At 42.2% G+C, this 25,459-nt stretch overlaps 1 protein-coding gene across 2 annotated transcripts in view; it reads left to right on the top strand.

The window, feature by feature from the left end:
- The first annotated feature begins 14,412 nt into the window (after window positions 1–14,412).
- NKAIN2 (sodium/potassium transporting ATPase interacting 2) overlaps window positions 14,413–25,459 on the top strand; it is a 780,527-nt gene continuing 769,480 nt past the window's right edge. For both annotated transcript variants that reach the window (XM_073337203.1, XM_073337206.1), the window contains exon 1: window positions 14,413–15,488. In XM_073337203.1, coding sequence (XP_073193304.1) covers window positions 15,435–15,488 — 54 coding nt within the window. In that variant the 5' untranslated portion in view covers window positions 14,413–15,434. The remainder of the gene's footprint in view (window positions 15,489–25,459) is intronic.

Genomic DNA, 25,459 nt, shown 5'->3' on the forward strand with positions numbered 1-25,459 from the left:
TAGAGCTAACCTATCATTTCTTATTTCTCTAAACTAACTATTTTTAGTATTTTAAAAAATAAAATTATTTGGGAAAGGCCCTCACACAGGCAGAGAGGACACTAATGAGCTCCTCTGGGCCAGTTCAACACCAACGACGGCACCTGCAAGACTTGTTCTGGCTGGGGTAAGGAGAGCTTAAAGAGAAAACCTGCCTCAGGGAGGAGCAGTGAATAGGAAGAAGGCTGCCCTGCCTCAAACAGCTGAGACAAGCTTGCTGAGAGGGAGACAGCAATAAGTCTTACTGCTCCCCAAACTGTAAAATGCAGCCTTGGAGCAGTATGCCCAACGAGGAGGGGCTGGAGGTAGACCCCATTTTGGACTAAGCCCAAAGGGTTGACTCAGCAAGACTGTCTGAGATCCAGGTCACCCTTCCTTCTCTTTATTTTCCTATGGGCTCCCCACTCCCATAAGGGAAGAAAGACGGGAGAGGACTTTTGTTTGTTGGCTCTAAGAACCCCCTTGTGCATTTGCTGGGGAGTGGGGGAGAGAAAGACATTATGAAGAACCTGAATTGTGCATGGAGATGAAGACAAAGAGGAATGCATACAATCACTTCCATTCAAGTAGGTGTTATCCTATTCCTTTATCTAGTATGGTTTGCATTATACTCATCAGATGTGCCCATTCCTAGACTCTTGCTTGATGTAATAAAGTAGCTTTAATGTTACAGGTTATGGAGGGTATAGAGAACAAATGTGTTTGTTCTTAAATTATAACCTTATTACTCATGGAATATTTATAAGAAATTTTCCTCACTATAAGTAGGGAAAATGAAGATTTTACAAACTTCTTATATTTAATTTATTGAATTTAAATTTCACGTCCCATAGGATTTTTAAATTCCTTTTTAAAAATATACAAATAAAATCAACTAACATGATCTAAGAAGCACTTAAGGTTGGAGATTTTGGCAATGTCAAAAACTGCATGGTCAGAGCGTCTTCATTTCATGATTGTACTTTCCTGTATCATATGTTTTATAGATAAATGGCAGGAATAGATAACCAACCTTTTAAATTCAGAAGAGTGCTTATAATATATCTATTGGCATCCTCTTAAGACAGCTGACTTCCCCTGAAGGGTCAAGATAGATCATCACAATTTTAAAATGACAGAAAAATCATGAAAAAGAAAACCCTTAAAAGCTTCAAAGTGCTTAGATCAGGGAAACTGGGCAACATTTAGTCCAGAGTGTTGAAAGGAAAATAACGTAAGATATTTTTTGTTGATTATAATTATGGTCTTAATATTATGACGTTGTAAGTAAAGATTTTAATAATAGTCAGCTTTTATGGAGCCAAATCCTCAATAGTCTTAAATGAAAATTTTGATCAGATCCTTAGTAGTTACCCAAAGTCACACAGTGGGCAAATAGTCTAAATGAGACTATAACCCTGGGTTCCTGACTCTTAACCCTATGCTTTATCCCCTAAAGATGTGCGGGATACACTGGAGTGAATCTTTTCTCAAATTGTGTTTGAACAGCAACCAGAAACTTTTGAATTATGTCTGTGGGCTAGGAAAATAAATAACTGTAATTGAAATTAAGAGAATAAGGACTGCAGGAGTTAGTTGAGAGTGAGCTGGACAATTCCCAAAAAGTTTGGGAAATAGAATGGATTTTAGCAAGTGGGGAGAAGCAAAGTGAAGGAAGTCCAACAACAGTAGCAGGCTCTACAGATAGTGAGCATTAAAGGAAACAGGTTAACATGTAAAAAGAAAAGGAGTATTTGTGGCACCTTAGAGACTAACCAATTTATTTGAGCATAAGCTTTCATGAGCTACAGCTCACTTCATTGGATGCACACTGTGGAAAATACAGAAGATGTTTTTATACACACAGACCATGAAAAAATGGGTGTTTATCACTACAAAAGGTTTTCTCTCCCCCCACCCCGCTCTCCTGCTGGTAATAGCTTATCTAAAGTGATCACTCTCCTTACAATGTGTATGATAATCAAGGTGGGCCATTTTCAGCACAAATCCAGGTTTTCTCCCCACCCCCCCCACCCCAACAAACCCACTCTCCTGTTTTTGGGGGGGGGAGAAAATCAAGGTGGGCCATTTCCAGCACAAATCCAGGTTTTCTCCCCACCCCCCCCACCCCAACAAACCCACTCTCCTGTTTTTGGGGGGGGGAGAAAATCAAGGTGGGCCATTTTTAGCACAAATCCAGGTTTTCTCCCCACCCCCAACAAACCCACTCTCCTGTTGGGGGGGGGGCAGGGGGAGAAAACCTGGATTTGTGCTGGAAATGGCCCACCTTGATTATCATACACATTGTAAGGAGAGTGATCACTTTAGATAAGCTATTACCAGCAGGAGAGCGGGGTGGGGGGAGAGAACCTTTTGTAGTGATAAATACCCATTTTTTCATGGTCTGTGTGTATAAAAACATCTTCTGTATTTTCCACAGATGTGCACAAGTCTATGGGGCTGGATGCGTTGCATCCGAGAGTGCTAAAGGAATTGGCGGATGTGATTGCAGAGCCATTGGCCATTATCTTTGAAAACTCATGGCAATCGGGGGAAGTCCTGGAAGACTGGAAAAAGGCTAACGTAGTGCCAATCTTTAAAAAAGGGAAGAAGGAGGATCCTGGGAACTACAGGCCGGTCAGCCTCACCTCAGTCCCTGGAAAAATCATGGAGCATGTCAAGCCTTTGGATCTTGTGAGACCTTTGCCTGCCAGATTGAAGAGTCCTTTATTACTCTGGGGGGTGGGGAGGGGGGGTTGTTCCCCATACAGGTATTTATAGACTGTAATCAAGTTACCCTTTAACCTTCTCTTTGTTAAGATAAAAAGATTGAGCTCCTCTCATAAGGCATTTTTTCCCAATCTTTTAATTATTTTTCTGGCTTTTCTCTGAACTCTCTGATTTATCAGTATTCTTGAATTGTGGACAGCAGATTACAGTAAACCAGTAGCGTTCTTGTTACATACAAAGTAAATATTATCGAATACAGGAGTGAGATAACCTCCCTACTCCTTCTTGAGATTCCCCTGTTTATAGAACCAAGGATCACATTAGCCCTTTTGGCCACAGTGTTGCACTGGGAGCTCATCTTCAACTGATTATCCACCACAACCCCCAAGTCCTTTTCAGAGTCACTGCTTCCCAGACTACAGTTCCCCATCCAGTAATTATGGCCTGCATTCTTTGTTCCTAGATGTATGACTTTACATTTGGCCATACTGAAACACATATTGTTTGCTTGTGTCTACACGATGAAGTGACCTAGATTGCTCTGTGTCAATGACTTATCCTCTTCCTTATTTACCCCAATCTTTTTGTTTTCTTCAAATATTATCATTAATTCACCAAATATATATATATATATAGTGTAGAGCCACAAACCAGTCCCTGTGGAATTCTTCTAGATGCACACCTGCTCCACAATAATTCCCTGTTCACAATTACATTTTCAGACCTACCAGTTAGCCAGTTTTGTAATGTGTGCAATGTTAATTTTGTATCATTCCAGTTTCTCAATCAAAATGTTGCATGGTACCATGTCAAATAACTTACAGAAGTTTAAGTATATTACAGCAACACTGTTAACTTTATCAACCAAACTTGTAATCTGATCAGAAAAGGTATCAGTCTATTCTTGCCACATGTTTTTATGGAAAACAGATCATGACATACTAAACTGCTATCTTTTCAATGAGATAACTGAGAACCAGAATGTTTAAATGACTTGCCAAAGGCTATAGAGGAGGATTATAACAGACCTAGTAACAAACCTCATCTTGAATCCTTTGGTCTAGTGAGTAAAATATGGGTCATTTAAAGTGTCTCTCATACAAATTGCTTCAAATCTCTGCACTTAGATGAGGTGAAACAGGGGACCAATAATGCTCACCCATTTTTGTATAATGCTTTAAGAGCTACAAATGGAAAAGACCTAGTTTAATGGAAAGCATTATTATTTGCTATATCTTTCAAATGTGCTGACTAAGGCACAGACAGGTTTAGGGACTCACTTTGAGGCACAGCAGTCTAATAATGTATGCATTCAGGGGCCTGCTCCAAAGCCCACTGAATTTAGCAGGAGTTTTTCCATTGACTCCAGTGGACTTTGGATCAGGCCCTAGCTGTAATACCAAACAGATTAGGCTGTAGAAGTGGGTCTAGCAGTTAACTTACTATGACTCTTTGCCAGCATTCTGAATGTTGGTATGCTGTGTGGTGCAGGCATACATGGTCGAGTTACCTACCTAGTAAATATATGTAGATTGCCAGGTGTGCATCGAGGTCTCCATGGGAGCCATTAACTTCTTGGGAAGCACCACTCACTCCTTCAATATAATCTAATAATCTGGTGCTCTATTTCATTCCATTTCCTTACCATTTTCAAACCTGTATTGTCAGTTAAACACACATTTTTCTTCTGTGTGGTAAAAACAAAACCAAACCTACACAACAAATTCCCACAACAAAAAAGTTATTTCAGAAACCAGCTAAGATTGCTAAGTAACAACAATGTAGTTTACCTATCACATCACTTACAAAAGCCTGATTGCTCAAAATCAAGAAAAGGTAAGGTAGGTAAGGATGTCACATGTTAAACACACTATTCTTATTACTATAAAGAACTTTATATGTTCATCAAAACCTGCAGGTTGGGCAAGAAGTGGTTTAATAGAAAATCCCCATTACATTAGTCAGAAGGTAGGTGTAAGGCCAGAGTAGTGGAACCCTACTCCCAACAGCCAAATGGTTCTAGGTGGCAGAGGAAAGAAAAAGCTCTTTTTTTTTTCCTCCCAGCAGCCAGAGTGTGGTATGAGGAGACTTTAAATTCTAGGTCATATGCTGATGGGATTCCCCAAAGAAGGTCTAGTGACAGGCAGCAAACACCTTACTCTCTGCAACAGCTGGGAGTGTCACTTGGCTTCACACCAGAGCACTGCCTCTTTGTTTCACTGATGGAATGATCCCACTCATCCTTTGGATCAGCCTCTGGCAAGTTAATGTGATGAATTTTACAAGCTTTGATTCCATGCATAGTGGGATAATATAGCTCTTGCCATTTAGCTAAAACAGAGCCTTGCTTAAGAAACTTACATATTTAAATCCATTGCAATGCTCTGAATAGCATTAATTTCAATAGAAACTGCTTCTTCGTGAAATGGATTTCAGGCATCAGTCTGTTATATGACAGATGATTTTGTCACTATGCAAAATGTGAAACCTGTAATCAACGTGTTATGGCATTTCAAAAAAGTATGTGACAGTAAAATAAGTAAACTGTCATTTGGGCAATCAAGTCTTGAAATCCTGCAGGAGGGAAAAAGAGTGCTTGACATTCAATCTTCATGGTAGGGATGAGGTTAAAAAAATAGTTTAAAATTACTACAGCCTTTCAGGTTTCAATAGAGTTCTTGGTGAAAGGTATTTAAGCTTAGAATAATTTTCTGTTATGTATAACATTTGTTTTTTCTCCTCATTTTTCCCATCCCCTGGTAATACATAAAAGGTCTATGATTTTAACAAGTGTGTTAGTGAAACTGAAGTGACATTTCCTTCTCCCACCACCACTACTGCTTTTTATATATTGCCAAAACTAGTTTGAAACTAGGACAAGTATAGTGGACAGGTATCTATATTGATTTACCTAGACTTGTGTCAGACTGTATAGACATGTTAATGGATGGGCATGTTTAGATATAGATGGAATGTTGTGTACATTTGCAAAATTGCTTGTGATATACATGTCTGGACATATTACTAAGGAAAATAGTAACCAATGTAAAGTAGCAAAATTCTGTTTCTGTTCATTCACCTGGAAGATTCACCATTTGGGCTGACATCTCCCCAGCTTGGTCTTTGCTAGGGCTGTCAAGCGATTAATCACACGAATAAAAAAATTAATCACGATTAATTGCGCGATTAGTCATGCTGTTATCCAAAAATATTTAAAATAAATGGTATTCTATTGTTTGCTTACTACATTTTAAAATATATTAATTTCAATTACAACACAGAATACAAAGTGTACAGTGCTCACTTTATATTTATTTTTGATTGCAAACATTTGCACTGTAAAAAACAAAAAACTATATTTTTCAATTCACCTCGTACCAGTACTGTAGTGCAATCTCTTTATCATGAAAGTTGAACTTACAAATGTAGAATTATGTTAAAAAAAAAAAAGCTGCATTCAAAAATAAAACAATATAAAACTTTAGAGCTGTGGAGGAAAAATTCAGTGGACCCAAGTAGGCCTAAACTTCCCAAGTAGGCCTAAAACTTTTGTCGAGCTAACTGTGCATATAGAGCATAAGAAAAGAGTGAGGAATATTCCATTGTAGGGCAATTGCAACAGCATAGCTTAAGAAATGTAACCCTAAGAGCTAGAAATTAGGAAAGACCCATTAACCACAAAGAACAACCTGTCAATAACAGAAAAATATTCCAAATAAGGCAAAACTACTGTTAAGGCTCAGATTGTATGCCAAATAAGGGAAAGCTCCCTTGGTGGAAGTATGCTTGACCAATTGTGGTTTTCAGCTATATAAACTCCTGTATTTTCTGTTTACGCCAGAGCAGCTCCGGCTGACTCTCCCTGTATGCGCATGCTTGAATAAAGGAGCCTCAGGCTTTGTTCTGATCCAAACACAATGAGTGGTTAATTTTCCCATGACAGAGACTACAAGTCCACTCAGTCCTACTTCTTGGTCCGCCAATCACTCAGACAAACAAGGTTGGTTACAATTTACAGGAGATAATGCTGCCTGCTTCTTGTTTACAATGTCACCTGAAAGTGAGAGCAGGCATGCACCTGGTACTGTTGTAACTGGCATTGCAAGATATTTACATGCCAGATGCACTAAACATTCATATGTCCCTCGTGCTTCAACCAGAGGACATTCCAGAGGACATGCTTCCATGCTGATGATGGGTTCTCTTTGATAATGATCCAAAGCAATGCGGACTGACGCATGTTCATTTTCATCATCTGAGTCAGATGCCGCCACCACCAGAAGGTTGATTTCCTTTTTTGGTGGTTTGGGTTCTATAGTTTCCGCATCAGAGCGTTGCTCTTTTAATACTTCTAAAAGCATGCTACACACCTCGTCCCTCTCAGATTTTGGACAGCACTTCCGATTCTTAAACCTTGGGTCGAGTGCTGTAGCTATCCTTAGAAATCTCACATTGGTACCTTCTTTGCGTTTTGTCAAATCTGCTGTGAAACTGTTCTTAAAACGAACATGTGCTGGGTCATCATCCAAGGCTGCTATAACATGACATATATGGCAGAATGCGGGTAAAACAGAGCAGGAGACATACAATTCTTGCACAAAGAGTACAGTCACAAATTTAATTGAGACTTTTTTTTTTTTTAACGAGCATCATCAGCATGGAAGCATGTCCTCTGGACTGGTGGCCAAAGCATGAAAGGGCATACGAATGTTTAGCATATCTGTCATGTAAATACCTTGCAATGCCGGCTACAAAAGTGCTATGCGAACGCCTGTCCTCACTTTCAGGTGACATTGTAAATAAGAAGCAGGCAGCATTATCTCCCGTCAATGTAAACAAACTTGTTTGTCTTAGCTATTGGCAGAATAAGAAGTAGGACTGAGTGCACTTGTAGGCTCTAACATTTTACACTGTTTGTTTTTGAGTGCAGTTATGTAACCAAAAAAAAATCTCCATTTGTAAGTTACACTTTCACAATAAAGCACTTCAGTACTTGTATGAGATGAACTGAAAAATACAATTTCTTTTGTTTATCATTTTTACAGTGCATATATTTGTAATCAAAATAATAATATATAAAGTGAAAACTGTGCACTTTATATTCTGTATTGTAATTAAAAGCAATATTGGAAATGTAGAAAAACATTCAAAATATTTAATAATTTTTAATTGGTATTCTATTGTTGTAAGTGCAATTTAATAGCAATTAATTTTTTTGAGTTAATCGCATAAGTTAACTGCCATTAATTGACAGCCCTAGTCTTTGCCCATGACCATAGATGATTTTTGGGAATATGAGTATAATCAGTTAAGCTATTTCTTAGAGCAAGGAGAGTGGGGAAAGAACACACTCCTCCCTCCCCCTTGTGATCATTTTTATATTACGAACCTTTCAGTGGAATCACTGATGTCTGAAAGTTAACGTTTTGTGTGGTACGATCTTCAGTGAGAAGCAGTCTCCAGCCTAGTTTCCAAGGAAATCAGTTTTGATCTAAGCATTTGAAAACTGCTTGCTGAATACACACAACAGATCCTAAGTTAATTATGTTTGAACCAAAGAAACAAATACACTGTACATATGTGCACAGCTGACTTTTCTGCATACCAAACCACATGGGCCATAGAATGGATCCAAACTGGCCTGCGGAAAGACCGGAGTGTCTGCTCTACAGCTCTTTCAGACTAGCTCCACCCTGGCTAATGTAAAGTGCACAAAAGTGAGCCTCACGATGTTAGATATGGGGATGGGGGCCAAGGATATAGTCCGCCCTCACTCCATGAGGTTCATCAGAGCATAAGCTTTTTTATTTTTTGAAATAATATTTTATGATTGTAAGGAAAAACCTTCCAAAGATGAAACAACAGCAAACCTATGCTGTGCCAAGTCTGTTACAGACTACATAGCTAAAAGAGGTGTGAACTCTTCACAACCATCTCAGTGAGGGTTAACAGACTCCCTCCGGAGGACAATTTAAAGGTCAACATCATTAACAATATTTGACTGGCATTGGTTAGGAAGGAGGGACATGTGCCTAGCTCTTCAAATCCCAGCTTGCATGAGAACAGGAATCCCCATGCTGTTTGCAGAAAACTAGAGAGATTCTGTAATAAATACATAGGTCATGTGATCTTCACTTGACCTTAACTACTCATCTGATTGCACAGCAGTGCCCCAAGGATTCAAGAATACTCACAAGATGAGACAGACATAAGGATTTCAAGCAAGTCATCCAAAGCTAAAACATACAGTTGAACTGGCATGTTTATATTCTTTTTTTCTGCTCTGCTAGCTGATTTTCTTTCCTCCTCAGTGCAACTGCTGGTGGAGAGCAGCTGGGGCAGAAATGGAGGGGAATGGCTGCAGAGGCAGAGAGTAGGCTCTAGCGTGGTGGTTCAGGGAGCAACAGGCTACAGAGCTCCTGGGGAAGAAGCAGGCTCCAGGGGAATGTGGAGAAGGCAAGAAGGAGAATGATCCAAGGGAGTTAAATGGCATGGAAAGAAGCACAGAGGATTAACATGGAATGGATAGAACAAGATAAGGGCAAAGGGGGTGAAGAAGCAGAGGTGGGAGAAAAGGGGAAGTGGGAAAACAGAGCAACGGAGACAGATGGAAACAGAAGAATCAGGGGAAGGAGGGAACTGTAATAAAGGAGGGGTAGGAAGTGAAAGGTACAGAGCTCCATGAAGGACTGTACTCTGTCTGGGCTCTGTTATCATTTTCATTGTAAAAAATTTACCATGTAATAAATGTGTAACACACAGGAGTTCTAGTAAGAGGTAACTGTCTCCCAGTCATCTGTCTTGGGCTAGGGTCACAAAGGTTACTACCCCATCACATGACAATGGTCAGTCTCCAGCAATTCCAGGAGCTTCTGTTGCATTGTCTCTATTAAAAAGAAAACCAAATTAAAATCAAACATAATATGAACCAAAACAACAAGTACAAATCAATGACATCAGTTAATAAAACACACATATGGAGATGTCAAGGGCGGTGCTCAAGGTAGACAACCAGAGTTCTCTGGTAGATGAGAACTATTCTGCTTCTTGCTGGGCATTTGTAATAACTGTCTCTGAATCTCCATGGCATTCTGATCACATGGCCTCTTCTTGTTCTCCAAATAGCTCTTTCTGCAGTGACTTCCTCAGCTGCGGAGGTGGATTTTCAACCTGGAGCCTGTTTGCTGTTCTTGGTGTCTTTTTATCAGTGACTGGCAAGTATGTGTTACTTCTGTCAGCACCATCAATAGCATGCTGGGTGTCCTCAAGAACCAATCTGACTTTTTGGTTTTGTTTAGATGTCTTCTTTTCCCCGCATGGCTGATCCTCAGTGGCAGTTATACCATATGACATTGTGGATGGTATAGCTGTTACTTTGACAGGCTGCCAGCAATTTTGTGTTCAGAACTGGACAGGGTCTATCACTTGCAGTGGGAGTAAAAGTTTGAGCTTCTTGTTGAAATGTTTCTTCTGTTTTAGTTTCTTGCCCTATAGTACTTCTGTTGACTTGGTTTGAGGTTGACTGGGTTATGAGCCCAGTTACATGACAGGTGACTGGACATGGGACACTGGGTAGGGCTGGCCAGAGCTCTGAGCATTCCCTCTCTCAGGTGCTTGGCTGGCTGGTTCTTGCTCATATGCTCAGAGTCCAACTGATTGCCAAAAGTGGGGTTGTGAAGGAATTTCCCCCCACACCAGATTGGCAATGACCTTGGGGGTGGGGAGTGCCTTCCTCTGTAGTGTGTGGGTACAGGTCTGTGATGGGGAGTTCACGTGACAGCACTCCTGAAGAAGTTAAAATAGCTCAGAAGGGGGCTACTTGACAGGATGAGCTGCACATGGGTGAAGTGTAGGCTGGATATACAGTGCTAACTGAACCTAAATCCCAGACTGGCAGGAAAAGGCTAGGCTTGTATAAAGCCAGGGAGAGGAGGGCAGAAAGAGGCTGCAGGGGGAGTGAGTTAGCAGTCAATCTTGGGATTGAGAGAAAGATGCAGGAAAAAGTCTAGCGAGAACTGCAGCAAGGATGAGACCACAGGGCCCTTAGCTGCTGATTGTAGGGTCCCTAGACTGAAACCCATCGTAGAGAGTGGGCCTGGGTTCCCCTACCAGCCACTGGGAGTGGCATGGACAAGGCAGTGGACTTTGAAGACTGCCTGAGGCAGTTTATTTGGAGATACTTGGATACCCCAGAAGTGGGGAGACTATAGTGACCTGGCTGGAAGGCCAAGCCATGAAGAGGAAGTGCTGCAGCTCACAGAGAGTAAGAGAAGCCCCTGTGTGAGAGATTGGGACAATTGGGGTCTAGGGAACTGCAAGAAGAGACATAAAACCAGTGGTGAGATAATCCCCAGATGAGGCACAAAAAGGTGTCACAGCAGTGAGTGGAGTGAACCCTGTGACAGGGTTACTTGTAAGGATTATCTGGATATATCTCACTAAATAATTTCCCCGCCATTGCAAGGATCTTGAGCACTGGTGCACCTCGGTCCTTCCTATTCTCTGTCTATGGCACATAACAGTCTAGAGACTCTCGTGGGTCTCATTTACTTTGGTTTAATTTCTGTTGTTGGGTTTAGTGTGCAGCTGCTGGGTGGTGGCTTATGATATACAGGAGATCAGACTAGATGATCTAGTGGTCCCCTCTGGCCTTAAGCTCTATGACTGAATGAGGTGTCAGGACTCACTCAAGGTTACTATTACAGACACATATGATCTCAGCAGGCTTGTAGATTTAGGCTTTGATAGTGCTCACACAAGAGACCCACTTTCTGGACACTACAGTGCTCATAAGCGATGGTCACATAAACACCATCCTATACCAGAAACCTACTGACAGCTTTTCCTACCTACATGCCTCCAGTTTTAATCCAGACCACACTGCACAATCCATTGTCTACAGCCAAGCTCTACGATACAACCGCATTTGCTCCAACCCCTCAGACAGAGACAAACACCTACAAGATCTCTATCAAGCATTCTTACAACTACAGTACCCACCTGCTGAAGTGAAGAAACAGACTGACAGAGCCAGAAGAGTACCCAGAAGTTACCTACTACAGGACAGGCCCAACAAAGAAAATAACAGAAAATAACGCCACTAGCCATTTCCTTCAGCCCCCAATTAAAACCTCTCCAACGCATCATCAAAGATCTACAACCTATCCTGAAGGACGACCCATCACTCTCACAGATCTTGGGAGACAGGGCAGTCCTTGCTTACAGACAGCCCCCCAACATGAAGCAAATACTCACCAGCAACCACACAACAAAAACACTAACCCAGGAACCTATTCTTGCAACAAAGCCCTTGTGTCCACATGTCTATTCAGGGAACACCGTCATAGGGCCTAATCACATCAGCCACACTATCAGAGGTTCGTTTACCTGCACATCTACCAATGTGATATATGCCATCATGTGCCAGCAATGCTCCTCTGCCATGTACATTGGCCAAACTGGACAGTCTCTACGTAAAAGAATAAACGGATACAAATCAGACGTCAAGAATTATAACATTCAAAAACTAATCGGAGAACACTTCAATCTCTCTGGTCACTCGATTACAGACCTAAAAGTGGCAATTCTTCAACAAAAAAACTTCAGAAACAGACACCAACGAGAAACTGTTGAATTGGTATTAATTTGCAAACTGGACACCATTAACTTTAGGCTTGAATAAAGACTGGGAGTGGATGTGTCATTACACAAAGTAAAACTATTTCCCCATGTTTATTCCCCCCCACCCCACTGTTCCTCACACATTCTTGTCAACTGCTGGAAACGGCCCACCTTGATTATCATTACAAAAGGATTTTTTTTCTCCTGCTGGTAATAGCTCACCTTACCTAATCACTCTCCTTACAGTGTGTATGGTAACAGCCATTGTTTCATGTTCTCTGTGTACATAAAATCTCCCCACTGTATTTTCCACTGCATGCATCCGATGAAGTGAGCTGTAGCTCATGAGAGCTTATGCTCAAATAAATTTGTTATTCTCTAAGGTGCCACAAGTACTCTTTTTCTTTTTTCTGGAGTGAGGCATTCATTCACAGTGAGTATCCAGTGGCACTGCATGTCCATTGTGCAAGTCACTGTCTAAATTTGATTAGTAAACCTAGTGAGATTCCTGCCATTCATAATTGTTGGTATAATTGCTAAAACAACATCATTAATCAGTAACTCAGCCAAAAGAGTGACCTCCCTGGAACATTGTGTCAGGTGTTTCTGATGACACAGCAGGTAAATGGCTTTGCAGTCTTACAGATACTAGATAGTTTAAATGACATAATGCTGTAATTTCCCCCACAAACTTTACCCACATATTTTGGACACCTTGGAAATCAAAAAGACTGGAACACACCAGCCAATGCAAATATTTTCCATAGTGCTTCACAAGACACTGAATTTATCTCTTCCAACAGTCTTGAAGCAATTTTGAGTAACATCAGAAGTTGTATGCAGTGCGCTTATAGCTGTATCAGTTCCAGGATATTGGAGAGACAAGGTGGGTGAGGTAATATCTCTTATTAGACCACCTTCTGTTGGTGAAAAAGACAAATCTCTGAGCTACACAGAGCTCTTCTACAGGTCTGGGAAAGGTACCCAGAGTGTCATAGCTAAATACAAGATTGAAATATTCTTTACCATAAGCACACATTCTAAGGGACCATTCAAGGTAAAGTGGCCTGTTAACACCCCTCCAGTCATAGGACAAAAAAAGGGAGTTAGTGGGTTACAGATAGTTATAATAAACCATAAGTCCAGTGTCTTTATTAAGACGATATCTTTTAGTGTCTAGCAAAGTTGTGAATTTAAACTCCTAGACTCATCTTTTGAAAGTGTTGTGCAGATTTCCTTTCAGGATGAGGACTGACAAGTCAGATATGGAATAATCACTTTGTGAAAAGTGTTCACCCATAGGGGACAGGGTGTTGTTGTCTTTTATCATTTTCCTGTGAGTTCATTTGAGATCATAGTGATTGTCTGGTTTCACCCATATAGTTGCTACTAGGGCTACACCACACGTTGTGATAGGCATGTGTATGAATCCATGGAGCTTGAAACGTGTGTTGTGCAGGGAGATGTCGATCATTGCAGCAGTGGAGATATATCTGCAGATCCTGCATCTGTTCTGGCAGGATCTGGTGCTGCTTTCAGTTGATGTGCCCTGATCTGTGGGGCGCTTGCTTCTGATGATGAGCTTGGCAGTGTGTGTGTGTGTGTGTGTGTTGGAAGTGTGCGTGTGGGGGGAGGAGGTTCAGGAAAGATTTCCCATTCTTTTGCTCCCTCCACCAGATCTGCCCCACCATCCAACCCACTCCCCATTTCCCAAGCCCCTCTCCTCTTTCCAACAGCCGCCCCCCACAAGTCACCTTCCAGTCAACCTTCCCCTGGGCTTCCCTCCGCTCATCCCTTCCATCGCTTTTGAGCAAGGAGAACTGGGGGCCCCAAGGGAAGCGGCTTCTCTTTCTGCAGGGACCTGGGACGCGCTCCTGGGCGGCGTGGGGCGGAGGCGCCGAGGGCCAGGTCCCAGCCAGGTGCCCCCCCGTGGCACTGCCCGCGTTTCGCGCCGTTCCTCCCGCGGTGCCCCGGCAGGCGGCAGCAGAGAGCTCCTCCCGCGCCCAGTCCCTCGCTCGCTCTCTGAGCGGCAGCCGCCGCCGCCCCTTCCAAAAATGGGAGCGGGGGCGGGGGTCTGGCCGAGCGGGGACCTCGCAGCCTCAAGTGCCCCCGCGGCTCCCGGAGAGGAGCCGCGTCCCCACCGCAGCCGGCACCTCCGCCCGCCCCGGTACCTGACCCAAAGAGCAGCCCCCTCCTCCCCAGCATCTGCCGCCAGAGCGCGTGTGGCAGCCACAGCAGCTCCCGCCACCGCCCACCGCCAAGGCCGCCCGGCTGCGCGGGCAGGGGGAGCTCGGGGAAGTGAAGATTTCACCGCTCGCTGGCTGGCTGGGGTGGGGTGGGGAGCAGCAAAGTCTGTTGCAGAGCCCGAGCCCTGAGGGGAGCGGGCACCCCTCCTCCTTTCCCCGCGCCTCAGCCGGGCTGCGCTGGAGCAGGCAAGAGCAGCAGCAGCCCCCACCTTGCGAGCCAGCCCCGTGCCATGCCGCTGAGCAGCCGCCGCCAGCTCCGTGCCACGCTCTCCTCCCGCTGCTGCTGCGCGGGGAGCCCGGCCGGCGCCGCATGGAGCCGCTGAAGCCTTCGCCCAGGGGAGTCGGGAGACCCGGCTAAGCCTCCCAGCAGAGGGGCGGCCGCTGCTGGCGCTGCCCGAGACCCGGCTGGGAGAGAGGAGGAGGAAGGGGGCGCGCTGCTGCCCAGCATGAACTGAGCTCGGCCCCGCCGCCGCCCTGGAGGCTTTGCGAGCTGAGCTGGGGGGCAGGCTTTGAAGCCCAGATGCCTCTGGGGCTTCGCGGCACAGCGCGGCTGCTCCTGCTGGCACCTGGCGCAGCATTGCCCCCGGCGCTGCCGCCGACGCGCTCGCTGGAGGCTCGCTCCGTGGTGCACAGGGAGAGCGAAGGTAGCAGCGGCTGCTAACCCGGCGCAGCGGGTCCTAATGTCTGTCATTTCCCGGGACGCGCTGGCGGCGGCGGCAGCAGGCGCAAGCCCCCGGAGCCCCGCTCAGGTGTGCCTGGCCTCTCCCGCCATCTGATTGGATCAAGTTGGGCTCTACGTGGCGAGGGCTCTTGGAAACCATGGGTTATTGCAGCGGCAGGTGCACGCTGATCTTTGTCTGTGGCATGCAACTGGTAAGTGACACGGCGCTGTGTGCGGTGCCTCTCGGCAATCGTGGCAAAGAAGTGCAGGGCAGAGGCTGACACATGGGCTGCAAGGGGGAGGTGGAAGGTAAAAAAAAAAAAAAGAAAAGAAAAGACTTTTCAGTGGATCATTGACACAAGGTATCATTGATCACATGGAGCTACTGTCCCAGCTGTCTTAAAATAAACCCCCCCAAACGAGGGAACTCCCTGAAATGGGAGAGATCTGGTGGTACCTTTGATATGCATTGGAAAAAAAGGGTCTGTTACAGGTGTTGCTTAGACAGCTATAGAGTTTTGTACATACAGTAAAGTTAATAAAACAAAACCTCAGGACAGTTTTGACAGGCATTGGCTAAACTTGGTGTCTGGTTTCTTTCAACAAACTGATATTTAGTTAGCACTCAGGGATGCCATTGTTATTAGTCATGAACAGCTTGCCACACAGGTGTGAGTGAATTTACCACTGACTTTTTCTGCAGTTATGTTTCTTCTTTCAGTATTAGTAACTGATGTTTAATTGCATTGCATTGTTACAGAAGTGAAAACAAATGCTAGAATGCATTGCAGATATTGTATTCATAGCCATCAGACATAAAAACAGTATTGAGTTTAGAAAGTATGCAAGAGAGGTACAATAACTTAGAAAAGGCTTAAAGATAGATCTACTTATCAAAAATATGGAATAGGTAAACATACCCTGGCACTCTAAAGTGACTGCACATTTTTAATGAACTGCTAACAAGCTAAAGAAAATCCATTTCCTTTTCTGTATTATATATGAGAATTTCCATCTGGATTATTGTCTGATTTGAGAGGATGGTGGAATTTGTAGAATTCAAATTAAATGCGATGCAAGTACACATCACTAAGGACCCAGCCACAAAAAATGCCACCTCTCTGAATTTCAATTGTCCAAGTGTGGAACATGTGGTAGAGGACTTCTTTAAGCAGTTAACCTTGATCGGGAATGAAATAATTAACATTACCTACTCCCCTGTATCTCTTATTGTATAGTCTTGCTGGAAAAGCCTGAGCTGGTATCAATGGCAACCAGCATTACCACCAATTCTTCCAATGGAGATAGGTACTAAGAAGACTGCAGAAGAAACCAATGGATTTCAGAGTCCTAAATCAAATCTACTTTTTATGTACTGTCAGTAGAACTGAAGCACAAATGTCTGTGGTCTTTTATATATGTTGTGATTAATCCTTTATCCTTCTGTGTTGTGGGAAGCCTTCTGTTTGTACAAATGGTGTTCTCAGAAGTTATCTGATCCTTTGTACTTGGTAAAAAGAAAAGGAGTGCTTGTGGCACCTTAGAGACTAACAAATTTATTTGAGCATAAGCTTTCGTGAGCGAGCTGTAGCTCACCAAAGCTTATGCTCAAATAAATTTGTTAGTCTCTAAGGTGCCACAAGTACTCCTTTTCTTTTTGCGGATACAGACTAACAGGGCTGCTACTCTGAAACCTGTCATTATGCAAGGCTTTGTATCTGGTATATTTTAGTAGATTTCATTTATTCATATGTAGTCTCTAAAGAAAAACTTGAATAGAAGTCTGTAGTACATGAGGAATGTAATCTTTTCCCAGCAATTTGGAAACATAAAACACATCATTTAAGTTTTCCAGATCTATTTAAGTTTCAGACCCATGCTTTTCATTTTCTGTGAAAAGGCAACAAAAAGTTTAAAATGTACATCATATGGACAAAAGTTCCCTTTGAAGAAATATTAGCTGGAGTGAATTAGCTTCTGAAGGTGCAGAGATGTAAAAACTTTCTTGTTCTTAGGGTCTGCACATTTGCTAACTGTGTGTGTATGTGTGTGTAAAAACACCTCTCAGGGATATGTGAGTAAGTGAAATAATGCAGGATCTTGTTTCATATTATTTTACTTTTTTATTTTAACTTGGTAGGGTCCTAGAATAAGTAAAATATAATCTAAGTACTGTATTCCACCATTGCTTACAAAACCTTTGAGAATCAATATATTTCAAATAGACTGCAAGGCACTACTCTTCCCCTTTTTGACCCGAGCTACTCAAAAAATCAGCGTTTAGTTGGTTGGTCCAGTTAGGAGGAGAAAGGGTAATAGGTACTTCTCTGATGCAGTTTAGTTTGTTTACAAGGATTGTACAAAGTCCTGTGTCTCTGAATGCAGAAGGAATCAAATAGCAGAAAACAGCTTCTTTTGCTCACAGCACCAAGAGTACTTTTAGTCTGCACCCCTGACCCCAAAACGTCTCCCCATATATCTTCCAGGGTCAACTTCTTTCAGCTGTTTCTTCAGGCTCTCTCTCTGTCTCCTGTGCTTATCCCACTTTTTTCTTTTGTTCTGCCTTCTCCCCACCCCCAGCCCTGTCTAAAACAGTATTCAACAAAAGCTCCTGGGTGAGTTCACATACTCGTTGTCTTAAGTGGGGGCTTATATTTACAGTTATGCTAATTGAAAGGTGTATTCAGACCTGTCAATCTCCATGGGGTTTTAACTTGACTATAACAAGATTTGAGCGAGCTCATACCATTACATAGTGTCCTGACAAACCTGAAAGCTTTAATTTCTTTACTGCACAAGAAGGGGCACATTACTTCTAACCACCCCCCCCACCTCAATTATACTGTATCTGCGTAGTGACATTTCAGTAGATCAAAAATATAGTTGGCTATACAAGAATACTCTTCTTACTTTACAAAGGTCGTGTGCCCCCCACTTTATGTGCCGTCACATTGATATAAGTCATGAGCCTTCAAACCCTTTCTCATATGAGTACTTCCATTGATTGATTGGTGTGAGTGTGTAACGACTGTTTAGGCGTCAGCCCTGATCTACACTAGAAAATTAAGTTGGCTTAACTGCATTGCTTAGGGATGTAAAAAATCCACACCCCTGAGCTGCGTAGTTAAGCCAGCCTAACGTTTATGTAGACAGTGCTAGGTCGATGGAAGACTGCTTCTGTTGACCTACCTACTGCCTCTCAGGGAGGCGGATTACCTACGCCAATGAGAAAATTGCACTGAAGAGCTACAGTGGTGCAGGGCAGTAGCAGTGCCACTGTAGCATTTTGAGTATAGACAAGTCCCTAGCTACCATCGCTTGGGGAGATGGTGTTCCTACAGGGATGGAAAAACTTCTTCCGGTTGCTATAGGCTGTGTCTATATACATGTCTGTGCTGGCATAGCTATGGCACCAGAGCTATGCCACTGTAATCTCTGTAGAGTAGAATGGCCTAAATTTTCAGGATTCAGCCCATAATTAGCAGCCATGTTGATGCAGATGAAGATGATAAAAAAATGAAGAAAAGTCAACTGGCATGATATTGTGAAGCAGCATTACTTGACTGTTGATAATTTTTTGTCCACATTTTTAACAGAGAACATTTGTATTGAAAAACCAATGGTTTAATTTTGAAAACAATTATAAAACATAGAAAATACACTTTTAAGGAAAAAAGTTTCTGATTTTAAGAAAGGAAAGGGGTTTTGCACTTGTGTTTCTGTTAGAAGAATTTTTGCATATTTGCTTAGTATAGATGTAGTGATTTAGTTAGTCTTGGCAGGGTTGGCAAAATATGTAATACAATGGTATATTGTTGAGCATTAGAAAAGTTGCTGCAGGCTTATCTGTACAGTGTATGGCCAATCTCCGAAATGGACCATAAAGGCTAAATTTTCAAAGAATGCATCAGGAATGCTGTTAGATACACTTGAGAGCACCTGCTCAAACACAGAATTCCAACTGCACACTGATCAGTGCTCCCTTGCTTAACATACAGAGTCCCTCCTATTTGTGCTCTCACTTGTATTATGCAAAGCAGCTTCTGACAGTTCATTTTCTTCTGCATTTATTAACCAATAAGAAAAATTAATGCTCTTGTGACTGAGGCTGGAATGCTGTGTCCAGTTCTGGTACCCAGCATTCAAGAAGGATGTTGATAAATTGGAGAGGTTTCAGAGAAGAGCTACGAGAATGATTAAAGGATTAGAAAACATGCCAAATAGTTATAGATTGAGCTCCTTGAATCCATTTAGTTTAACAAAGAGAAAATTAAGGAGTGACTTGTTTGCAGTCTATAGGTACCTACATGAGGAACAAATATTTAATAATGGGCTCTTCAATCCAGCAGAGAAAGGTAAGATTATCCAATGGCTGGAACTGAAGCTAGACAAATTCAGATTGGAAAAAAGGCAAAGTTTTAACAGTGAGAGTCATTAATCACTGGAACAATGTACAAAGAGTTATAGTGGATTCTCCAACACTGACAATTTTTAAATCAACATTGGATGATTGGAAAACATTGGATGTTTTCTCAAAGGGTCAGGAATTTATTTTGGGGAAGTTCTATGGCCTGTATTATACAGGAGGTCAGACTAGATGATCACAATGTTTCCTTCTGGCCTTAGAATCTGTGAACCTGTAGCAGGTAAGAGTTAATTTTGCTGATGTCAGGTCCAAACTGTTAATTAATTTAGTATATGAAAATAATCCCAGTATACCTCTTAATTCTTCAAAGATATTAAACTGATTCTTTGTAAATTTATCTCCTCCTTCTCAAGAGGCCACCAAGCATGGATGTGTGTGAGTTGTGGTCTCTGTTTCTTTCACTTCTGACCCAGATTCCATGTTGCTTTGAGAGGGAGTCTCCACTATTCTACCTCTTCCCCAGCCTCTCGGCCTTTTTTTCTTTTGGGCCTCCTTTCCCATTAATAGCTCTACTGGCTGCCTATGCTGTTGCTTACAGTCTTCTCAACCAGCGGAAAAATGAAACTGACAGTCTAGTTGTCAGTTTCGGTGCTGTCCATAAAGGTCAGAAGAGCAGTAATGAAACTGGCCAGAGCCTTTTCAGTTTCCCTCTGTTGCTGTGAGGGAAAACTATGAACAATGGCAGAAGCACTGAGCCGGTCAGCAGGAAATTCAGGAAGACGGTACTTCATTTTGTCAAACTTGGAAGTTATCGTCATAAGCAAAGGCTAGAAATTTTAAAGTGGAATTTAAAATTCTTCAGAAATTAATAGCTTATCACTCTACTTCTGTTCACTGTGGAAAGGGTCTCACTTCCCAGAGGCAAGTAGGTAAATGGTATTCTCCATCTCATGCAATATTTTATACTATTTTTATATGTCACTATTTACATTTTTCTTTGTGTTCTATACTGTCATGAGGTCCATTACTGTCCTGGCTGGTCTGGGGATTAGCTCCTTCCAAGTCCGATGTCCCTTTCTTCGAATCGTGGTACCCCTCTCAATCTGGGACTCAGCTACCCCTTCTTAGAGACTCAGCCCTCCAGCCAGGTCACTAGGTCCTCTCCTTCTTGGGTAGCAAAGTCCTCGGATGCAATCCCAAGCAGTCTTCTGCTCCATGTCCCAGTCTGTGCCACTTCAGCGGTTGGTAGAGGAACCCATCCCCACCCTCTACTCCAAGTTCCAGTCCAGGACCCGTGTCTAGCAACTGTGATCTGCTTGCATCCAGAGCCTGTTGCTGTTTCCACTGGACTCTTTCCTACTTCTCTGCTCTTATCTTCTGCACACACACACTCTCCCCCACTCTGGATTTATCAACCCAAACTCTCTGCAGACTACCTTAATCTGTAGTCTTAAACATATCTTCCTTCTCTCAAGGTGTGACTGCAAACTACTTCCCCTGTAGCCCTTTTCTGCTGCCAAATTCCTGGCTTTATACCAACCCTGCCTGTTTCTTTCTAGCTGGACTCCATCCTCCATCAGCTTTTCAATCCCTGACTCTCCCCTTGTGTGGGGTGGACACCTCGTCACATATACCTGATTGGTTATAATAAATTGTACGCATGAATGTTAGGCAGAAAATTTATAGATACACCTAACAAATAGGCATCAAGTTTTTGAAATGTTACTAGTCATTGTGGGCACCACAATTTTTGGATGCTCAACTTCAGTTGCTTTAAAGGGGCCTGATTTTCAAAGCGTATTTACTCAGGACTTTCTGAAAGTCAAGACACCCAAAAAAACTGATACAGCCAAAATTACTAGTCATTTCTGAAAATGTAGGCCAGGCATGGGGACCTTTTTTTTTATCGGGGCCATTGACCTACCAAAAAAATCAATGGCGGGCCGCGCACGTTCAATTCACGTGCCCAGGGGGGCGCAGAGGCTCAGTGCTTGTGGCTTCAGCTCCTCGGTGGGGGGGTACCACGAGCACTGGCTCGCCCGCCATGGGCAGGAAGCCCCAAGCCTCCGGAAGCTCCAAGCCTCAGCACCCCTCCCCCCCCCCACCCACAGAGCTGGAACCACAAGTGCTGGCTTGGCCTCCGCAGGGCTGGAGCTATGAGTGCCGGCTTGTCCTACTGTGGGAGGAAGAGTCTCTGCACCCCTCCCCCCCCGGGCAGGTGAGTTTAATGTGCGTGGCCCACGGGCTGGATGAAAATGAACAAGGGACCAGATCTGGCCTGTAAACTGTAGGTTCCCCATCCCTGATGTAGGCTTTAATTCTTATCTGTGCTTTATGCTGGTTAAAGTAGTGATCAGATACTTAATGGATTCTGACAGCTTGCTTCAAAAACTCCCTTGAGTTTCATGCCCTTGCACAAATTATTAACATGAGTGTAGAGAAAACTCAAACAATTTATTTCAGAAACAACACCAATTGGGGTAATTTCTATGCTTATCTGTGATATTGATGTACTGTATGTGAACCCATACTTAGTTATACTGTTGCACCTGTATGCACATATTTGTTCTGCTGGAAATAAAGCCCTGTAAACTTTCAAATGGTGGAAATGAATTACATAGAATCAGAAAGTAATATCTGCAGTATGCCTTTCATGGTCAGAGGTACAACTAATCTACAGTGCTAGCCTTCATACTTACAGAATTTTCTCTTCCAATTATTGCATAAACTATAAAACGATACATTTAACCACGCAGAACCAGAGCTTTAATCTTTGGAGAACAAGTGTGCCTTAGTGATAATTTTTTGTAAAAAGTAAGAAATATAACCTATCAAACTTTGGCTTGAACAGCAAGCTATCTTTATGCTCATTTTTATCTGTCATGAACAGAATATTTTAAATCATCATTACTGGAAAACTTGTAGATTCTGTCATGCATTGTGGTGTAGGCTTTTCATGTCAGAAACTGAGGTTGAACACCAGCTTAATGTCTGAAATGGGAATGGTAATTTCAGGTCTGTAGCAGTTTATATCACAATTCTACCCCACTTGATTTTGCTCAGTTTTGTATCATTAGTATCCTTATTTTAAGAGAAATCCTTGTCTGAATAGCTTGCAGATTGAATTATCAGCAGTCCTGCAGGGAGCTATGGCTATCCAGGTTAGAGCTGAGGTCACTTACAGAGCAGTATCAGAAAACTCACAGGGTTGTGCCTAAGCAATATTTACCAGATAGTTTTACAGAATAATTAACATTCCATTCTAGATGTGTTCTTACACCATGCCTTCACCATAATATCTGACTGTCTTCCAGCAGTGCATTAAGGGATGTAACTGACATCACGTTTGTGTTTGTTCTTTCATCCTCTCCCCAGCTGGGAGGTGTGTACAGGGTAGTGTTTTTTTTTTTAAATTCTTTTGATAATGACACATATGTTGCTATATTTTTATTTTAGAGGAGGCCATGTCACAGAAATGTGCCTTGTACTTAGAGCGGAAGGTGTTAGGTTTGTGTGGTCCTTAGTTCACAAATCCATAGGCTTTTTAAAAGTACAAAGATTCTTTTTTTGCTTCTAGAACTGGGTCTCTGGATGCCTTCAAAATTGTGTTTGGGTTAAAAACAGGTTGTTTCTTCTTAAAAATTCTTTGTAGTTTTGTTTTAATTTTGTAAGAAAAAAAATGAATGGATGAAGATGAGCATCCTAGCCTCTTTCTGTTCCAAAATTTTCTGATGGCACTAACTCTACAAAGGAAGTAAACACAAATTTACCTGCAGCAGACGTTCAACAAATGTATATTTTTGAAAGCTGCTGTGTAATGCTGCAGAGTGCATTTGAGGAGTTGTCAGGATTATATAAGTCAAGGATTTGAGCTAGAATTCAAAGAACTAACATCTTTTGTTGCAATGGAGGAAATGTGTAGCCAACCTTTAAGATGAGTAAAAACTTGAGGGGGTGGGGGATACACAGTATATTTCTGTGCTGTTATTCAGATGAAATACTCCAAATTGATAACTAAGATCTTTATTTCTTAATATTTTTCTGGTTATGCGTGGTAACAGGTACAGAACTTCAGTATTACTAGAAGTAAGAGCTGTTATGTAACTGGATTGTAATGACAGGTTTCAGAGTAACAGCCGTGTTAGTCTGTATTCGCAAAAAGAAAAGGAGTACTTGTGGCACCTTAGAGACTAACCAATTTATTAGAGCATAAGCTTTCGTGAGCTACAGCTCACTTCATCAGATGCATATCGTGGAAACTGCAGCAGACTTTATATATACACAGAGAATATGAACCAATACCTCCTCCCACCCCACTGTCCTGCTGGTAATAGCTTATCTAAAGTGATCATCAGGTGGGCCATTTCCAGCACAAATCCAGGTTTTCTCACCCTCCACCCCCACACACAAATTCACTCTCCTGCTGGTGATAGCCCATCCAAAGTGACAACTCTTTACACAATGTGCATGACAATCAAGTTGGGCTATTTCCTGCACAAATGCAGGTTTTCTCACATCCCCCCCACCCCCATACACACACAAACTAACTCTCCTGCTGGTAATAGCTCATCCAAACTGACCACTCTTCAAGTTTAAATCCAAGTTAAACCAGAACATCTGGGGGGGGGTAGGAAAAAACAAGAGGAAACAGGCTACCTTGCATAATGACTTAGCCACTCCAAGTCTCTATTTAAGCCTAAATTAATAGTATCCAATTTGCAAACGAATTCCAATTCAGCAGTTTCTCGCTGGAGTCTGGATTTGAAGTTTTTTTGTTTTAAGATAGCGACCTTCATGTCTGTGATTGCGTGACCAGAGAGATTGAAGTGTTCTCCGACTGGTTTATGAATGTTATAATTCTTGACATCTGATTTGTGTCCATTTATTCTTTTACGTAGAGACTGTCCAGTTTGACCAATGTACATGGCAGAGGGGCATTGCTGGCACATGATGGCATATATCACATTGGTGGATGTGCAGGTGAACGAGCCTCTGATAGTGTGGCTGATGTTATTAGGCCCTGTGATGGTGTCCCCTGAATAGATATATTAATTTAGTATATATTAATTGTGGGCACAATTGGCAACGGACTTTGTTGCAAGGATAAGTTCCTGGGTTAGTGGTTCTGTTGTGTGGTATGTGGTTGTTGGTGAGTATTTGCTTCAGGTTGCGGGGCTGTCTGTAGGCAAGGACTGGCCTGTCTCCCAAGATTTGTGAGAGTGTAATGAGTTGACTTCCATGTAGTAGTGAATATGTAGAGAAATTCAGTGAAGGTACAAAAGTTTTTAACCATCAAAGATGTTTTATTCTTGTTCTAATGAAGTTTTGTTGTTGTTGGTTTTAAATATGAATAAACTAACATCGCTCTTCTAGAGGGAAATAATACTGCTTTCAATATCTGGTGAGTCAGAGGATGGAAGATCTAGTTCCTTCTAACTTGTAAAGTGATAAAGAGATATAGTGGCTTGAATGGACACCTCCTTGCCAGAGCCAACAAGTAGGTCCTAAGCTACTACCCAATTTATTTAAAAAAAATATGTAATATACCATTGTCTTGATGGTGTCTGAAAATATTTCACATTCTATAACTCTCTAGAAATGACATCTAGAGCGAGAAACTACTGATCTCTGTGTTCACTAAAAGTAAACATGCATATCTAATAGTTCTATTCAACAGACATCATATTTATGCATTTTTAATTTCAAATATTGCTTTGAATTCATAAATAACTTATGAGAAATGTTTATCAGTTTAAGACTATCTGTTGATTCTTACTAAAATGTGCACATATACTATACCTCACAAGTGTCCTTCAT

Source organism: Lepidochelys kempii, chromosome 3 (genome assembly GCF_965140265.1).
Source record: "Lepidochelys kempii isolate rLepKem1 chromosome 3, rLepKem1.hap2, whole genome shotgun sequence".
Classification (NCBI taxonomy): Eukaryota; Metazoa; Chordata; order Testudines; family Cheloniidae; genus Lepidochelys; species Lepidochelys kempii.